The 20,542-nt window shown below is 40.1% G+C and overlaps 1 protein-coding gene across 1 annotated transcript in view; it reads right to left on the bottom strand.

Annotated features, from left to right (window-relative positions):
• The window catches only part of LOC126402004 (plakophilin-4-like), a 76,942-nt gene that overhangs the window by 40,504 nt on the left and 15,896 nt on the right, over positions 1-20,542 (bottom strand). Inside the window, exons 3-7 of the mRNA XM_050063638.1 lie at positions 17,197-17,309; positions 13,502-13,536; positions 10,079-10,183; positions 8,781-8,935; positions 3,431-3,893 (exon numbers count right to left, since the gene is read on the bottom strand). Coding sequence (XP_049919595.1) covers positions 3,431-3,893; positions 8,781-8,935; positions 10,079-10,183; positions 13,502-13,536; positions 17,197-17,309 — 871 coding nt within the window. The remainder of the gene's footprint in view (positions 1-3,430; positions 3,894-8,780; positions 8,936-10,078; positions 10,184-13,501; positions 13,537-17,196; positions 17,310-20,542) is intronic.

Below are 20,542 nucleotides of genomic sequence, written 5' to 3'. Positions count from 1 at the left end.
TACCAGGATAAACAGAAAAAATTCCACCAAAAAACAGAAAAAAATACCAGGAAAAACAGGGAAAAATTACTCAGAAAAACATAAAGAATTACACAAAAAAACAGAAAAATAAATAAATTACTCAGAAAAACAGAAAAAAAAGACACTCAGAAAAACAGGTTTTTTTATTTGTCAAGTGAAGGCAATACGCTTCTGTAGTTTATATATGTCTTCACCATGGAGACACTGTGGTGTATTTATTTAGTTTTTATTTTGTACCAACACAGAATATAATGTTGTTGTTTTTTGTATTTTTCACTTTCTTTTTTTCCAACACAGAACATCAATTCCAACTTTAGAATTACTACAATATTTAGCGAGTAGAACAAGACGTGCTTTCCGGCCACCAGATGGCGCTATTTTCACCGTCTTTAGAAATTGGAATTGCTGCTGAGGCTGTCAGACGATAGACTTCATTTATTATTTTATCCACTTTGCTTCAACCGATCACCACCAAAATTTTAACATCTCTTCCTTGTCCCACCTTTTCTGAAAATATCATCAAAATCCGTTCATAACTTTTTGAGTTATTTTGCAGACAAACAAACAGACCAACCTCCTTGGCGGAGGTAATCATGTCCGCCTGGCACAAACCACATGTTTAAGACAGCTGTGAAGTGACAGAATGTCCCACCATCATGGTTCTTATATTGCCAGATTCCAGAGAGTCTCCCCTCTTCATATATGGCAGAATATGTCAACTTACAACTTGCTATGGTGAGATACATGTAAAAATGTAAGAATTTAGTAACACAGATTTGTTTTTTTCCTTGATATAAAAATTAATATAAAATACAGGCACATAGAAGGACATGTAATGATGGCAAATCTGATCAGATTGTCCTGGAAAAAACAAGATATAGCATGTGTATGTAGCCTTTATAATGACTGTGATATGAGCTTAAAAGTAAAGGCAGTAAAAATACCCCAAAAAGGCGTAGGGCCCATAGGGTTTTAATGTTTGTTATTTGGAAACTGTAAAGCAGGAAAGTGCACATGTATTTCTTTTAATAGGGAGAGAGCTCACAGGGGTCAGGACAGGGAGCAGGCAGGAGCTCAGAAGGTCATGAAGAAGCTTCACTGGTGAGGAGAGATTATAACTGGCCAAGCAAATGTCTGTTCTAAGAATGATCAACGAAATACTCTGTATTCACTTTGAGTTGTGGAGAAATGTGGAGATTGCCTCACCCCTTTGTTCCACTTGTTTTTCATATTTTGCACCCAGTATGGCAACAAGGAGAAAGAGGTGAAGGGAGGCCATTTGGAGGAGAAGGAGGAAGAAGAGAAGGAGGAGGAGGAAGAAGAGAAGGAGGAATCACCCACCAAAAAAGTACGGGAATTGGGAAGAGGAAGAAAATAAATCAAAAATGTCTTGATTGTACCTATGTATCTGTGAAGTTTATTTTAAATAATAATAATCAATAAGCGGCCCTTTTTATAGGACATACCAGTTTGGGCAACCTTTTTTAATACAAGGTATAACCAAAGTGATTTCATTTGGATCAAATTCTTATTGGTTTTACATGACATTTTCAAGCTTTTTTTAATTTAAAATGGTGGTGTTGTAATGATTTTATCTATTCAATGCATTTACACTTTTCTAACTTTAGTTATTATGATTGAATTCATATTATATTATTGTTTTATTTTGTCCCTGAATGAACGTGTCAGTTTGGGTCCCCTTTGTCCCTAGAAACGGTCATGTCTTTGATTTGCAGAACATGCTTTGCCAAGAGGCAGCAACGCCCCCACCTGCATCCGCCCCACCCCATCAGACTCCAGAACAAATGGTAATAATTACAGATATAGATACAGTTTAATACGGTCCACAGGTAACAGAGTGTAAATTACTGACTGTTTATTGCTGTAATGTTTTCAGAGGGAAAGGAGAAAGATATTAAAAAGAAAGGGACGGAAGGCGAGGGAGGTGATTTTGAAGAAGAAGAAGAAGAAGAGCTGCTTTCCCTTCAGCCCCACTCTTTCCCCTATTTGGGAATCAGATGATACGATCATCCTGGAAAATGACGGGGAAGGGGCGGGGTTTAAATGAATAAAAAAAATCATCGATGGTACCTGTGTCTGTAAAGTTTCATTTAATCATCCAGGTAGAAATAGGAAAATGTGGCAATTTGAAAGCCATGACATGGAGCTGTCAGGGTTTCAAATTGACACCTGGTGAGAGGAGAATTAAGAAGCCTTTATATGTTCCTGTCGTCAGTCGACCCATCTCCATTATGGTGTCAGAAATCAAATTGTGGATAAACATCGTATGGTGACAAAAGGGTGCAAAAAAAAGAAAAAAACAGTGGTCTTATAGTCCAACTACAAAGTTTTCAAACTAATTTATCAAACAAACTGTCCGAGCCATTTGGAAAAAGAAAGCCAACTTATCAGATTGACTTTTTATGCAAACCTTAATTTGGGGCACGTTTAAAAAAAAAAAAGTATGATATTGTTTTCCCACTGTCCCTCTCTGTCTCACAAGTAACGAACAGTCACTGAAACAATAACAAAGAAAAAATTTAAAAAGTAATAATAAAGGTGAAAAAAAATGTCAACGCATGAGATTTTTAAAAATTAAATAATAAAATGAAAAAATAAAATAAAGTAAAATGTCTGTCTCACAAGTAACAAATAGTCTCTAAAAAATAAGCAGAAATAAAATAGTGAGAATAAAGGTGAAAACATTTTAATGCATTGGTAAATTCTGAGATTTAAAAAATTAAATAATACAATGAATAACTAAATAACTTAATTCAAATGGAAACAAACTCAATTAAATTAAATTAAAACAAATTAAATTTCTGTCTCACAAGTAACAAATAGTGTAAAAAATAACAAGGAAAAAAATAGTGATAATAAAGGTGAAAACATATTTTAATACACTGGTAAATTCTGAGAATTAAAAAATTAAATAATACAATGAATAACTTAATTCAAATGGAAACAAACTCAATTAAATTAAGTAATAAGGGGGGTGAAAACATTTTTTAATGCACTGGTCAATTCTGAAATTTTTAAAAAATTAAATTATAAAATGAATAAATGAAAACAATTAAATGAAAACAATTAAATTAAATTTCTTTCTCACAAGTAACAGTCTCTAAAAAATAACAAGGAAAAATTAAAAAATAGTAATTATAAAGGTGAAAACTTTTTTAATGCATTGATCAATTTTGAGATCTTTAAAAAATTAAATAATAAAATGAATAAATTTAATTAAATAAAAAGTTAGATAAAAAAAATTTTGTTTTACTTGTAGGGCCTTTAGAGTTAATGTTTTTTTACCCATGACTGTGCACACTCAGACAACAGAGGCCAGTGATATACAATGTTTGGACATCTCTAACATTATTATATTACAGTACCACACTGTAATAATCACACTGACCTATGAGGCTGTCGGGGCGGGGCAGCGCGCTCCTCTGGTACAGGCCGTATGGATCAGCTCCGTAGGCCAGCGGCTGGCTCTGCCTGGGCAGCGTGGAGCCGTAGTGCTGTGGCACCGCCGTCATCCCCGAACGCAGCGGTGACCCCGTCAAACACCTCCCCTCCACCAGAGACAGGGTGGAGCCCAGGCGACCACCACCTCCTCCTCCAACTCCAACTCCACCACCCAGGACCTGTGTGCCGTCGGTCGGGGAGGTTGGCGAAGGGCAGGAGGGTGGCATGGAGGTGCCAGGGAACACTGCAGCCAGAGGTTTTGGCTCTGAGAGGATGGGCGAGTCGTAGGTGCTGCCCTGGGATGTTCGCAGGGAGATGCGGGAGGGCGAGACGGTGCCAGCAGTGCCACAACCGGGAGACTGGCTCCTGGAGGGGAGGGAGGCCATCCTCCGTAACACCCTGCCGGACACCTGTGAGGAAGATGGGAGAAACATTACACATATCATATTGTGTAATAATGAAGCATCTGTTTGTAGATAAAAGAATACTCCAACCCCAAAATGACCATTTGTATATCAGTTAGTCAGGTATAGCACCACATGTTTTTTACTGTGACATCACTGCATTTCCTGCCAAGCTAGTGGCACAAAAAGCACTTATTTTAAAACAAAACATGATCTTTTTCTAACTGTAGCGACTACTATCAATGAAAAAAGCCACCAAGAGGCTGAGTAGGCGCTTAACTGTAGTCCAAAGACGCATTTTATGATGAATTATTAAACAAAAAACCGAGACAACTAAAGCAAAATTAGATGAAATTAAATATAAAGTGTGCAGCCAAAACAAATAATAAACAACAGAGGTTAAATGCACATTCTGGCTCCTTCACTAACCATAACCAAGTGGTTTTTGCGCCTAGGTGAGGTAAGGTTAGCTGCTAACTGCTACAGTGTTGTAAAGTAGCTACACAATAACATACAAATGCGATGTATCCGTTGTTTGCAGACACGACACACAGACACCACAGGGCTGTAGGCTACATAGGAGTCTTAAAATGTCTTGTTGTGTTATTGGGAGCCAGAATAGAAGGACTCATGGCTCAAAACTGGACGGAGGCGATCATCAAAAATGCTCACATGTGCAGCGCACACTTCATATCAGGTTAGGGAAAAAGTATTTCCTGTTGTAGGGATGAATAAGGTTATGTGTATTAAGGGTTATCATGTCCACCTCATCAGAAACTGGGGAGGGATTAAGAGGAATATTGGATTTCTCTGGGACGCTAACGTTTTAGCACATTAGCTAACGTTAGCTTCCATAGCAAAACAAACAAATGTCGCTTCCTGTGACATCATCGATCGACTGAGTGGGAGCATACGGGTCGGCCAGTCTGGTCCCGTTGGTCAGTGTTTACTTATTACATAGTCGTTTTCTCTGTTTTTGGGTTCTTCGTTCACCGTGGAGGCATGCGAGAAAAACGAATTATCCATCACAAATTCAACGTAACATGGGCGGAGCTACTCATATACAAAAGGGTATTTAGGGGGTGAAGTATTCCTTTAATCCCATTAATTTAAGAGGCCATAATGCTTGAGTAAATACCATTAAATTATACATGCATGCAATTAAGAATGCGTAAAGTAAAATGCTTGGAAGCCCTTTTATGACAATGCATATATAGATCAAGACATATTCAAAGCATCAGTGTTGTTTTAATCTTTTTAATTGCTTCATTTTTGCATCCTACATGTTTGTGTTTTCGTGGCGTGTGTGGTCGTTCTGCAAAGTTCTACCAGAGGAGTTACAGTCCAGGATTTATTGAGGATCCTCCAACGTCATTACCAAATGACATTTAATGACATTTCACTCATTTCTAATTAAGCCTGACTGGATTCTTGGCATTCATGTGCTCTCCAGGCCCAAAACAACAAAAATGTCAAGTGTAATATCCATAACACGGCTGACAATTAATCTCCTCAGCGTTTCTCTTCTCTGAATAAACACCTGGAAAACTGAAATTAGACGGCACACTGCAAACATACTTGCCAGTGAGCAGCAACGTGACGCGTGGAGGCAGGACGCTTTGTCACGTCTGATGAAGGGCGTCATTATCTTTTTCATTTGTCCACGTAAGCGAGCGTGCGTGCCTCTGAATAAATGTCCAAATTCATCCCACTGTGGGCTGTAAATATATTACGTCTCAGCGAAGGTTTGACAGAATATTTCATATTTATGGTGACAAACATTTACTTTCTCCTCCTTATTACTACCAAATGTAAAATGTCCCTCAATTACTGACTCTGCCGACTGCATGCCGATCTGTGCCGCCTTAATCCATCAAAGCCTCAAACGCCTCGGAGGAAAATTAAGAGCCGAGGCATGTAAGCCCATCCAGTGAGGCTGCTTGGTTTGGAATAAATCAGGAGGAAATTCAAATGGGCTCACTATTATCTGTCAGTCCTGCCTCTGCTGTCACGCAAAGAGCAGATAATTATTAGCCACAATGAAAGGATAATATGACACAGTTGAGACAATTTTTAAGGTAAGACTGGGTTTGATTTGAAGGGTTCAGCTGATGTTCTTCATCACTCATGACAGTAATTATTGAACCCCTGCGAGCGGTCGTTACTCCGGAGATGAAGATTATTATTCACAGAAGAAAAACAACCAAATATTTCACCACTCTGAAAAATAGTCACAAGTGGGAAGCAGAGTAGGATTTCTCATTTGAGAGAAGAGCCGAAATTAGGCAGCTGCACTGGAGCTTTCAATCATGTTAAGTGATCTTCATCAGCAGCTGGAGTTTGCCCCGTTGTTACAGATGTTCGAATCAGCATTTTGAGCAGTTCTCATCCGTGTTAACATGAAACTCCAAAGATAATCAATTCATTTTAAAGCTCCAGAACAATTTTTATTTCATTAACAAAGACTATCGTCCTTTTAACACAGAGATCGCACTATAGCGCCGCATACTTAGACTGCATCCTGGCATCACCGAATCAAAAGAGGCGTGACATGCACCATAACAGCGTCAGCCTCTAGTGTGACATCTAGCATACATGTCCGTAGCGCTTTATAAACAATAATAGTGGCATTAACGTGTCAACAGCACCTCTGCTCGGAGGATAAGGAGGTCCTGGAACTCACTGTTTTCCCAATTTGAGTACATTTTCGGCCGCTGTTTTTCTTCTTTGTGTTAGCTGCTAACTGCTATCAGCTTTTTAAATCTCCCGCGATGGGTCACACGCACAACACGACAAAACATCACACCCATCCTGCCAGCTGTCTCTTTTCTACAGACGTCATTTTAGCGCTCTTAAGGCCCATTTATACTCAACGTTTAATACGGATCCGGATACGGACGGAGCCTTCTGTCCGTGCTCCGCGTTCATTTCATCCGTATTTCTGNTCTCCTCCACTGTCGCCATGTTTGTTTTTGAGTTTGTTGTTGTCATAAACTTTTGACGCTGGGCTGCCTCCTGGTGGATATATTGGTTAACATCCATACCAACGTAAAGGACGCATGGAAGTATGTGGGCAGTGACGATAATGTTGTTTGAAACGGACGTATACATTTTCGTACATAAAGGGAGCATAAATGGGCCTTTACTACCTCCTGTAGCTGTAACAGTTAAGTACAAAACTGGGTCTCAGTTGCAGGGAAAAACACAAAACACTAAATCTAAATCTTCACCTAGGAGGTCAGGGGTCGTACAGGTAAACGCAGTCAGCGAAGGCAGAAAAATCCGTTCAGGGAAATCACACAAAAAGCAGAGTCCATAAATCCAAGCGGAGTCAAAAACCAGGGAATCAAACACGAGGGAAAGGCTGGAGAGCATGAACACAGTCAGGCGACGATGACAACTGAATAGGGGAAACACTGGGCTTTAAACACATAGTATCTGCACACAGGTGAGTGGAACAAGACACAGGTGATACACATGAGGTAATCAACAAAGGCAGGAAAACACAGGAAGTAAAAGAAACACTAAACACAATTTTAAAATAAACCAGGAGCGGGACACGAACATATGAACATAAACTTATATCCTACCTTACATATAGCACGCAGAGGCAGCACTACGGCGCGATATTACCACCTTGAAAAGGCAGTGTAAAGGGGGCTAGTGACTAAATATGTTTGTCAATAACCCTTTTATTAATGAGTGAAACGAGATGGCACCAGTGTCATTAAACACTAACTGTGGCCATAATAACTTGCAATATAGTTGACGAAAAAAGACGAGCCCCACACAATTAGCACAGTCAAGAGGACTCGGAGTAACTAATCAAGTTAAGGTTCGCAATGACAACAGGGCTTAGGTGAAATCAACAAGATGATATTCGGTGCATTATAATGAGGCTGACGGAAAATAATGAATATACTGCCTTATCAGACACTGCATTTTACATCAGATAATGACAAGATAAAATCTTGTGTTGGTTTTGGATGTATAATAATCTGATGACTAAGACTATACTAAAAAAGTTACAGTTTTCTTTGACTAAAATAAAACTTATCAGATCTTAGGTCAGGGATGTCCAAACTTTCTTGAACGGGGACCAGATTAGAAAAGGTGAAAAGACCTGAGGGCCAGCTGCTTCTCGCAACCTTTTCATCTTTCAGTGCAAAAGGATTCAACGCTCCAGCACTCCTGAATCCTGGTGCTGACTTTACCTAGAACTTGCCGTCACTGGAGACGATTAAGGTGAAGATCAATCCGGGGCACTTCTGCATGAACCTGCTTTGTACTTTTATGATTCTGTCACACTTTAAATGGAGGACCACACATATGTTTTGCCCCGTAAGAGGGAAACCAATGAAATGAAAGAAAAAGATCAGATAAGCGAGGACGGGACAAAACGCGAGTGAATATCGGCGTTGCTTATTCCAGGTGGAAAGAACTCCTGAAGGAGAAGGATTTCACAAGGGATGCGGAGGTTGCCTGCTTTCTGCTAGACAGGTAATTCAATCTGATTTTAAAATCATTTTGGCTTCATGTTTGCAACTGCTTTTCCCTCTCGTCTAAGTTCGAGTGACAGCTAACGTTATCCTAGCCTTGGCTAACGTTATCCCAGAGCTACAGCTAAATGGTTAGCCTAGCCTACAGCCTAATCTGTTGATTCCTCTCGCGATGCGAGAAACTGAGGACACAGGGTCTGAGGAGGAGTCAGTGACGGTATAAAACAGTCAATAAACAGATTTCTAGCAATGGTAAATCACCGCAACCACAAGAGGTCCTGGAGCATACTGTCATAAATGCGCACACAAAATATTAGGCTGATGGTCCAGTAGTTTGCAAGGTTAGCTGCGGGCAGACACATACACACACTCACACACTGGGGATTCGGCCTACCTGCCCAGAGGCTTGCCCCTCAGCTCTCGGGCTCCTTGATATCGAGGCCCGCGGCTCCGAACGCACCACATTCTGGTTGCTGTAATAACTAACGCTGCTGTCCTGGTAGCCGCTGTCTGAATACGAGGTCATCTGGGCCGAGTGACCTCCCGAGCCTGAGAGGAGACAGAGACAAGAGGGTGAGGAAACACCGTGTCCACATTCTTACGACTCAGCTCTTCCTCTGAAACGTTAACGCAGTTGGAGATGTGATCAAACCGATCAGCGCTGCCACCATCACATCACTCGCTGCGGTGTGGTGATTTGCATATTATCTCACTGGCTTTCAACTTGTTAAAAGGCATTATGCATACAAATACACGCGCGTGGATATCTGCATTAAGCCTTTTATGCTGTTCCTGGAAGAATCTGCATATAGCTTCAATAAAGCTGGCCTACTTTCTGCTGTAGGATGAGGAGGAAGGAGCATGTGGGGGATATTTTTATCAGACCACTCCGACTGTATGGAATATAAATAAGACCAAAGGCAAATGTGCTTTTAACATTTCAAACAGCGACCCAGAAGTTAAATGTTTACTGATGATATTGTAATTTATTGTAATAAGAGGGAACTTTGTGAAGAACTCTCAGGGTTTGCTCCGGGCTTTTTTTGGGATGCATGCAAAGTTTTGACAATTTGACGAGAATATTTAAAAACCAGTTGTTCGAAAAACAGCTACCCTCCTGCACACATGAGAATCCACAGCTGCACTGACTGCATCAGCGCTTCGCTCTATCGGCCCCCCCGTCTTCTGTGGTTTAACACAAGCTTTGAGGGAGCTTGACGGACTGAGGTGTCAACCGCTCCAGTGAAGATGCCTAATGTCCAACAGCGACAGGCTGTGGTTGTGCTGCAGAGCTCCCAGGTGTGAATATATGTGAAACTTTTCTGACAAGACGCTTGGAAGTAAAGAATAAAATCCCAGGCAGCAGAGTATGTTTTGGGTGATTTAAACTGATCTGAATAAATGGTTTTATACTTCAAAACGCCACCGCATTTTCACTTTTATCCAACATAAATCTGCCTTGAAAAACAAGCACATCAGCCTCCTACTGGAGTGTTAATTACAAGTGGGATCTGTGGGATTTGCTATTGAGGTACGGATCGCTCCCACGTGGCATAAAAGAAATGTGTTGATGTGGGCGGCAACTAGACATATAGAAAAAAAAAGCTCTTTCTCTTCTTCATCAGACATTTTACACTTCAAACGCCCGCTAATGTTTTTGTTCAGACCGTGTGGTGTGTACATTTAACAGACCCTCACTGTCATGCAGGGAGGCGCGGTCCGGCTCAGGCATGTAGAGTCCTTCCTCGGCCTCCAGGTGACGTCCAGACGCCTCCATGGCTCCGCCCTGCGACTCTCCTGCAGAGACATCTCTCATTAACTCAAAGGGATTTTTTTAAGTGGGTTGTATGTGGTACTTATCCATAGAGAGTGTATTACAGTAGATGGTGGTCAGCATGTTTGGAAAAGCAGGTACCAACGAAGAAGTGTAATGAGACTGCCCGCTGAAATCTGAAGATTCGTCACATCAAGTAGTCCTTGTTTTATTTTAAGTCAGTGTGCAGTGAACTTTTGGGGACATTTTGGCCCCCAGAAACAGCAGTGTGTCCGCAGCAGCTCCTGGGAAGCTGAGAGGACAGACGCAGCGGACATTACTGAATCAAACAGTTTTCATGTCAGCGCCACGGGAGGAAACCGACAGTGTTTGTATTTATTGATTCATGGATTTCATTTCCCCGCCCACTGTGAGTGAGAGGAATCTGCAGCTGACAGACAAACTGCGGGCTGATCGCTCAATAAATATAAAGTTAACAAGACAAATACACATATACAGCAGGATATTTGTGTGATTTTAAACAGCTGCCTGTGCAGATTACTCTTTACTAACCAGTGACAGAAATATACTTGGAACGCAGGGGGTCTCTGGTTTCCATGGAGATGAGTGAAACCTTCAACTAAAGCATAAATTGAAAACGTCACTTGACTATTAAATTTCTGTCAAGCTACACTCGTCAAGAGTGTCAAGCCTTGGGTGAGACGGATGCAGCTGCCCACAGGAAGAGAGGCTTTGCTCGGTCCTGCTCTGAGGTACCGTTACCTTCTGCCGTCTGCTTAGAGGTGGTGAATTTACAGCTCACGGCAACTTAATACGATACAGTCTCTGGCTTTTGTTTGGTATCTAGTGCCTGCAAAAAATGTTGTCGAACGTTTCCGATCCATCGTAAGCGTAGCTTGCGCACAGGGCTAGCTCAGAGGGCTAACTTGGGTTCTTTACTATGTTGTGAATGTCGCTGTCACCTTGAACGTTACATGGAACCCCATTCAAACTCTATATGGACAAAAAAGGAACGAATAGTGAAATATTGAACAGCCAAATCTGATCTGACTGGCATCCTGAGTCGGGAACAGCCCTGAAGTGTGTGCTATTTTCATAATATTTTTGCTTTGCCTCACTGTTAGACAGCCCTTTCCAAAGGGGAAAGGGAAAGCCAGACTCCTTTTACGAAAACCTTGGAGACCGTAGGGCGTGTTTTGGCTCCCAAGAGGGCACTTTAGCACGCGTTTTGGCTCCCAAGAGGGCACTTTAGCGTGCATTTTGGCTCCCAAGAGGGCACTTTAGAGTGTGTTTTGGCCCCCAGGAGGGCACTTTAGAGCGTGTTTTGGCTCCCAGGAGGGCACTTTAGCGTGCATTTTGGCTCCCAAGAGAGCACTTTAGCACGCGTTTTGGGTCCCAAGAGGGCACTTTAGCACGCATTTTGGCTCCCAAGAGGGCACTTTAGCGCACATTTTGGCTCCCAAGAGGGCACTTTAGTGTGTGTTTTGGCTCCCAGGAGGGCACTTTAGAGCGTGTTTTGGCTCCCAGGAGGGCACTTTAGCGCGCGTTTTTCAACAATTGTGCCACGAGGGGGGGCAACTGCCCCCCCTGCCCCCCCCATGCACACCACTGAAGCTGGTTGCCAACCGCCAGAAAACGTAGAAGAAGAAGAAGAATGCCAGACTTGTTTTGTTTCCGGTTCTGCTGAAAACCCGCGCGAGTGCGTAGTTTTCACCAAAGTCCGTACATTTAATGGAAACACACAGGATTCGTATTTCTTTTAATGCGCATTTCCCAATAATTCGAATCACTTTTGGATGGAAACATAGCTAATGACACCAACAAATCTACTGATCAAGGCAGCAGTAGACCAGTGGGTCGTGTGTTCTGCAAGGTAAAATTACATTTTCTGTCAATGGAGTCTGCTGGCTTTGAAGAGAGTGGTATTTCGGTTTTGACATTTGGTCATGGACTTTCCATGTTGAGATATGACGTGCAAGGTACCCTGTGTGCGTCTGGGACGCCGTGTCAACTTCAGCCTGTTACATGCATTGTCTGTTTTCAAAATACACTTCTGTTTTCACAGGAAACGTACAATTTGCATACAGTCTCTTTCAAAATAAAAGCACTACATCAGTATAACACTGTGAAATGACGTTTTTTTCCTTCAACAACAAAGGCATGTGTTTGGGTTTAGGCAAAAAGAACGGGGTTCGACTTTACAATCTTGCGGGAAGAGAACACCGGCCTCCTGGGTGAAAGTCCGTGTTAGTTGGACCCATCCACCACAGCTCTCGTCCACCCTGCTCGGACTTCCACTGCCTTAACTTCTGATGTTGTCCCACCATGTTTCCCCCCTGATGCTGCCGGGCGCCGGTCAACAAAAACAGCAACGTCTATGCCAACGTGAAAGGGCGGCTTTTTTCGTCACAGTGAGACAGGGTTGGTAAAACACGTCTTGTTGCTGCCACCATCACAAATTTGCACTTCCTCGGATAACGAAGGCATGACCCACCCTACCTGGCTTACCCTAACCCTAACCAACCTCACTCTTCTTGCCTAAACCTAACCAATCCAACCAATGACGGCAACAACAACTAGTTTCCAATCAAAGGTGGAGTTTGGCAGGTCTTTCACTATCCGTGGACATGCAAATTTGCACTCCCGTCCACAGCAGTACTTCTCTTAGCTTCCGTGGTGGTAATCCTGTCTGCTTGGGACATGCTGACTGACATCTACTGTAGGTAACACACTGACTATGTATTAGCACTTTAAAACAATCTTGACTATCCCATAAAGAACAGCCAGTCCTCAGCAGACTGTTAGACAAACATTTATGCATAAATTCAGACTGAAAAAGTGACACATTTTCCCTTCACACAGAATATAAAGCAAAGTCAGCGTGACAACACTTCTGTAGCGTCACCTTCGCAGACAGAATCCTCTTAATCAAAGATATTAAATGTATTGATTCTTTGACACAAAAGAATACAGCATTTTATTACAGTACTTTTGTTTTATTGGAAAGCCGACAGTGAAGAATGCCCCAGGAAACGGAGTGGAGGGATCTGTGACAGAATAGTAAATGAGTCCATTTCAAAGCCCATATATTCTGGCGGAAACATTGTTTTGTTTTGCTTCAGCGGCCGGCGCTGCATTCTGGCAATTTTCAGCCCTTTGGAGGGTAAATTGTCTCTCTACATGTGGAAAAATACTTTCTTTACTGCCAAAATCACATGGATTTGATCTGATTCTAAGGTGCAGGACCTTCTGTTTGCAGTACTTGAAATCTGAGGCGGTCATCTTTCTGTAACCTTGTGTTTAAAAACGGAAATTTAAAGGTTAAAAGCGAGAAACTGTACCTGCAGATCTCCATGCAAATGACTTCTCCGATGAGCTTCAGCAGCAGAGAGGAGGAGGAAATGGAGGAGAAAGCAGAGAGAGTGAGTGACGTAAATCAAATCAGATTCAAGGCCACATTTCTTTACATTCAATCAGAGAAGAAGAAAGAAAGTGTTTGGAATTTAACGAGAAAGTATATATATCGAAGGACTCTTTCGCCACAAAAACATTTCTCTGCGAGGAATCTGAGGAGGACGACGCCTCTGACAATATTGTGTGAATTTCAATTTACTCCTCAAATTGATAAAAAATGAAAGTCAGTTGAGCTCAGCTGGGGATCAGACATGTAATATAACCCGACACACAGCCATGTGCTGCTATCTGAGAAACACCTACAACAGGAAGCAAATCATTTCTGCTGATATCAAGTGCAAAATGCCAGTTTTACCTGGGCAGATAAATATTATACCTGCAAGAGCCAAAAATCGAAGGATATTCTGATAATAAAACGTCTTAAACCAGCATCTTGACTAAAACAAGTTCCTCTTCATGCACAGTGTCTGTTGCCAGGGGAAGTCACTACAGGTAGGTCGAATTGTTGCTAAAAGTTGCTAAATGACATGATATCACTGATGTTATAGAGTAGCCCAGGAATGGGTTAGCATGTTAGCACTCCCACTTCCCCCGTCTCAAAGTCAGTGGGAGCACCTTCGGGATGTGGTGGAACAGAAGATTCTCATCGTGGATGTGCAGCCGACAAATCTGCAGCAACTCCGTGATGCTATCATGTCAATATGGACCAAAATCTGAGGAATGTTTCCAGCACCTTGTTGAATCGATGACACCGACCCAGTACCAGCAAGGTGTAACAATCCAAAATCCAATGGAAAAATCTCATAGTCTTTTTGACGAGGGAAACAGCAATNCAAATCTGCAGCAACTCCGTGATGCTATCATGTCAATATGGACCAAAATCTCTGAGGAATGTTTCCAGCACCTTGTTGAATCGATGACACCGACCCAGTACCAGCAAGGCGTAACAATCCAAAATCCAATGGAAAAATCTCATAGTCTTTTTGACGAGGGAAACAGCAATGCTAACCTCTGCGTCTGCTACAGAAAAATGTCATCCCTGGGACACTCTATTGCGTATATGAGTCGAAATTTGTTTGTTTAAATTCTTTAATTTCTATGATCAGATATTTTCAACTTTAAACACAATGCATCACAGGTTTGTTTTATTCATATTTATGGTTTAATTTTCTTATTACCGAGTAAAACTACACATTCTGAATAGTCAGTCATATGTTTTAAGCAGTGTATTGGAATAACTGCCATCGTTCAGTGTTTTGAGCGTATTAAGTATGTTATATAAGTTGTTAAAAGTTTACAAATACGTTTAAGTATTTAAGTAGGTAGCTAAAATTGGAAAAAAGTTGCCAGAGCTGTATACAAGTTGCTAAATTTCGCAACAAAATTGCTGAAGTGGCAAACAGCAGGCCTCAAGAACTAAAATAACATCATTTATAAACCAAAAATGAAATACATTTTGAAAGTAGCTAAAATTGTTGCGAGGTGCTTTTTGAAAGAAAAGTTGCCAGAGTAGTATACAAGTTGCTAAAGATCACAACAAAATTGCTGAAGTGGCAAACAGTAGGCCTCATGAACTAAAATAACATCATTTATAAACCAAAAATAAAATACATTTTGAAAGTACCTAAAATCATTGTGAAGTGCTTTAAAAAATAAAAAATAAATAAAAAATTGCCAGAGTGGTATAAAGGTTGCTTAATCTAGCAACAAAATTGCTAAAGTGGAAAACAGTAGGCCTCATGAACTAAAATAACATCATTTATAAACCAAAAATCAAATACATTTTGAAAGTAACTAAAATTGTTGTGAAGTGCTTTAAAAAACATTAAAAATAAATAACAAATTGCCAGAGTGGTATAAAGGTTGCTTAATCTAGCAACAAAATTGCTTAAGTGACAAACTTTAGGCCCAAAGAACTAAAATAATATAATTTTATCAACCAAAAATTATCAACATTTTAAAACTAAAGTAACACAATTTTATCAACCAAAAATGAAATGCCTTTTTTAAAGCAGCTTAAATTGTTGTGAGGTGCTTTTGAAAAAAAATAATAAAATGACGGAGTAGTATAATAGTTGCTAAATTTTGCAACAAAATGCTTGCTGAAGTGGCAAACAGTAGGTCTCAAGAACTAAAATTACATAATTTCTCAACCAAAAATCTAATACATTTTGAAAGTAGCTAGCATTGTTGCAAGGTGCTTTATGAAAAAAAAAGTTGCCAGAGAAGTATAACGGTTACTAAATCTAGCAACAAAATTGCTGAAGTGGCAAACAGTAGGCCTCAAGAACTAAAATATCATCATTTTATCAACCAAAAATGAAATACATTTTAAAAGGAGCTACAATTGTTGCAAGGTGCCTTTAAAAAAAGTTGCAAGAGTATGACAGAAGTTGCTAAACCAAAAATGAAACACATTTTAAAAGTAGCTAAAATTTTTGTGAGGTGCTTTTTGGAAAAGAAAGTTGCCAGAGTCATATACAAGTTGCTATATCTAGCAACAAAATTGCTACAGTGGCAAAAAGCAGGTTTCAAGAACTAAAATGTGATCATTTTATAAACTAAAAATGAAATACATTTTAAAAGTAGCAAGAATTGTCGCAAGGTGCCTTTAAAAAAAAAAAACGTTGCAAGAGTATGACAAAAGTTTCTAAATCTAACAACAACATTGCTAAACTGGCAAACAGTGGGTCTCAAGAACTGAAATATCATCATTTTATCAACCAAAAATGAAATACATTTTGAAAGTAGCTAAAATTTTAGTGAGGTGCTTTTTGGAAAAGAAAGTTGCTAGAGTTGTATAAAAGTTGCTAAATCTAGCAACAAATCTAGCAAAATCTGGCAAACAGTTGGTCTCAAGAACTAAAATAACACAATTTTATCAACCAAAAATCAAATACATTTTAAAAGTAGCTAGAATTGTTGCAAGGTGCCTTTAAAAAAAGTTGCAAGAGTATGACAGAAGTTGCTAAATCTAGCAACAAAAATTGCTAAAGTGGCAAACAGTAGGCCTCAATAACTGAAATATCATCATTTTATCAACCAAAAATGAAATACATTTTGAAAGTAGCTAAAATTATTGCAAGGTGCCTTTAAAAAAAAGTTGCCAGGGTCATATAAAAGTTGCTAGATCTAGCAACAAAATTGCTACAGTGGCAAACAGTGGGTCTCAAGAACTAAAATATAATTTTATCAACCAAAAATAAAATACATTTTAAAGGAGCTAGGATTGTTGCAAGGTGCCTTTAAAAAAAGTTGCAAGAGTATGACAAAAGTTGCTAAATCTAGCAACAAAATTGCTAAAGTGGCCTCAAGAACTAAAATATCATCATTTTATCAACCAAAAATGAAGAAACTTGGTGCTGAATACTAATAAATAAGTAATAAAGTATAAATAAATAAATATTAATAAATGAGACAGCAAAAACATTTGTCCGTGTCTTAGAAATCTTTGATCTTTTTAATATAAATAAGTAATAAAGTATAAATAAATGAACAGCAATAATAAGATACTAAATAAATCTATCAGTGTAGCAATCTCCTCTCTTTTTTGTTGGACAATAACATGCATCACTTGTGATTCAATGCTAGAAACATCTAATCTTCATGCCATCAAACTTACCTGCTACTGTCTCCCGCTGGCGACTCAGCTCCCAGCATGCACCTCTCCAGCTGGCTCGCCACAATCTGCCGCTCCTCCTCCAGCTCCCGAGTCAGCCGCTCAAACTGAAGCTCCTGCAGGAAGACATTCACGGCAGCGATTATAACCCCCGACATCCACGGCGGCACGGCAATTTAAGCCTCCTTTTTAAGACCTATTTGACGCCAGTTAGACTTAAATGTAAAACCCATTTCGTATTTGTCCTGCATGACTTGACTGATTTCTCACTGGCTGTGAGCTCGCTGAGAGACTGCTAAAGTGGATTCAGAATTTAAAACACTAAAACTGAGGCCCAGGACCTTTTAATGGCCTCCAGTTCAGATAATGTAATTACACACATTTTAGGAATTTCAGCACACAGCTGCGAGCATTGAGCAGAGAATGATAATATTCAGATTTCAAGGCCACAATTTACAACTGAGGCTAGAAACAGATATGACTTCCTGTTTTACCAGTTGATTGTTACCAATACAGGGATGATGTTGCTGTCCACTTCATGCACAAGTATAATAATAAAAATGAAAGCTGTGTTCTGTGTTTTTGCCTAGACTAATGGAGTCTGGTGGGTTTGGCGGTGGCGATTTCGGGGCTGTTTCTGGTCTATCTCTGTCGGGATCCTTTCCATAGGTTCTCGGACACTAAAAATAATAATCTGAGCCTGTCAGTGGCAAAAACAAGCACTTTTAGTGGACGTACACTGACGTTGCAAACATGCCCCGAGTGGTTACACTGCAGCCTGTTTCATAGGGTCCAGGCTAAAAAATACCAAACCTACCCTTTAACTTTTGAGTGGCCTATTTAACTTTTCTTTCACGTCATCATGGCGATGTATACACTTCTCCAAAACTATATCCTTTATATAAGATGTGCTCCTCATAAGCTGTTGCCTGGACATTGAACCATAGAATATTCATGACTTAATGTTTTCTGAATCCTGAATATATTTTACCCTCCAGGAGGAAAACTCAGCTTATATAATTAATTATGCCAGTTCTGTATATTCAGAGGCAGACCGGGGAAAATATAAGCTCTCTGCCATTTTGGGTCCGTATGGAGATGACAGTAAATGTTTGCAGTTTGAAAGTTAAACTTTTATATGGCTTTTCATGGCAGTTGAAATAAAATATACCGTAGACACATTTCGCCTTCAGTCCGCCATGACTAACCTGATTTTTCCCTGGGAATTTAAGACTATACATAACTATATTCAAAACCTTTTAAGGCCTTGAGTGAAGATAATTTGATTTTGTACACGCTGAGACTTTCAGGCCTGCTTGTTTCTCTCTGTCTGGTGTCACTCTTCAGGCTGTACCACCTACTAGACAAAGGATGAAAGAGTGTGTGTACTAAAGGTTAAAGTGAATCAGATGTTTGCTGGCTCAGTATTTTCAGATTGAAAGGGGACCTATTATGCTTTTCCTTATTTTCTGTCATATTTATAATGTTAAAATGTCAGATATTCTTATTAAAAGTGGCCAATGTTTTAAGTAATGATTAAAATGTATGTAAAAAGTCCTCGGGCTTCACACAAATTGCTCTGAATACTTGTTTCCAACATTCTTTTCAACTTCGGCTACAAGATGATGTCAGCTCATGACAAATTTCTGTATATGGTCATCTGCTCAAGTCACGCTACCGCAAGTAATTACATTAGATACACTGCTACATGTAGCTACATGCTAACACCAGGAAACATGTAATCTTGGTTTCCAATTTTGTCCATTTCTCCCTGATTTTGGATCATATTCCTGCTGGTACATGTCCAGTTGAGTTGAGAAGCTTCTTTTGGTTGTTATTCATCAGCTGCAAGTACACTGCTACATGTAGCTACATGCTAACATCAGGGAAAAATGTAATCCTGGTTGCCGATGTCGTCAATTTCTTTCTGATTTCAGACAATAATCGTGCTAAAACATACCCACTTGTCTTTAGAATCTTTTATTAGTGATTTTTTAAGATGGAAAGTGCAGCTATACACAGTCATTACTCATGAGCACATATGCTGCTACATGTAGCTACATGGTAACATCAGGGAAACATGTAATCTTAGTTTCTGATTTTGTCCATTTCTCCCCAATTTCAGATGATATTCCTACTAGAACATGTCCAGTTGCGTTGAGAAGCTTCTATTGGTTGTTAACAGGAGAAAATGCAGCTATACATACTCATTCCTTGGTTGCAAGTACACTGCTACATGTAGCTACATGCTAATGTCAGGGAAAATGTAATCTTGGTTGCTGATGTTGATCATTTCTTCCCAATTTCAGATCATATTCCTGCTGGAACATGTTCACTTGTGTTTGGACGCTTTTATTGGTGTGCTTTTTCATTATAGAAAGTGCTTATGAGCACTTATGCTGCTACACGGAGCTACATGCTAATGTCAGGGAAACATGCAATCTTGGCTGCTAATGTTGTTAAGTTCTCCCTGATTTTGAATCATATAACTGCTGGCACATGTTCCGTGGCATTTAAGAGCTTTTATTGGTGATTTTTCATATAAGAAAGCACTGCTATACTCTGTTAGAATCATTCCCCAGCTGCAAGTACACTGCTACATGTAGCTACATGCTAACATCAGGAAAACATGCAATCTTGGTTTCTGATTTCGGATCATTTTCCTGCTGGAACATGTTCAGTTGCGTTGAGAAGCTTCGATTGGATTTTAACGGGAGAAAGTGCCGCTATACACAGTCATTCCTCGGCTGCAAGTACACTGCTACATGTAGCTACATGCTAACATCAGGAAAACATGTAATCTTGGTTTCTGATTTCGGATCTATTCCTGCTGGAACATGTTCAGTTGCATTGAGAAGCTTCGATTGGATTTTAACGGGAGAAGGTGCCGCTATACACAGTCATTCCTCGGCTGCAAGCACACTGCTACATGTAGCTACATGCTAATGTCAGGGAAACATGTAATCTTGGTTGCTGATGTTGTTAATTTGTTCCCAAGTTCAGATCATATTCCTGCTCAAATATGTCTGCCAGTGTTTATGGATTCTGCCAAGCTGTTGGTAGTTTTCCATGATAGCGCACATGTGCTGCTACATGCTAACATATGGGAAACATGTGATCTTGGTTGCAGATGTTGACAGGCGCTAAAATGGAGCGTTTTGGACAGTGGGTGAATACAGGTGTTTGGGCAGACAGACAGTATGAGGAAAATAGAGTGTCATTTGAATATTAAAGCATGTAAACGTGTTCTCATAGAAACCTAAAATACAAGTATGAACCTTAAAATTAGCCCAATAGGTCCTCTTTAAGTTAATCACCGGTACATGGGCATCTCATTTTCCCCTGAAAA

Source organism: Epinephelus moara, chromosome 15 (genome assembly GCF_006386435.1).
Source record: "Epinephelus moara isolate mb chromosome 15, YSFRI_EMoa_1.0, whole genome shotgun sequence".
Taxonomy (NCBI): Eukaryota; Metazoa; Chordata; class Actinopteri; order Perciformes; family Serranidae; genus Epinephelus; species Epinephelus moara.
This window is presented reverse-complemented; position numbering and strand designations above follow the sequence as displayed.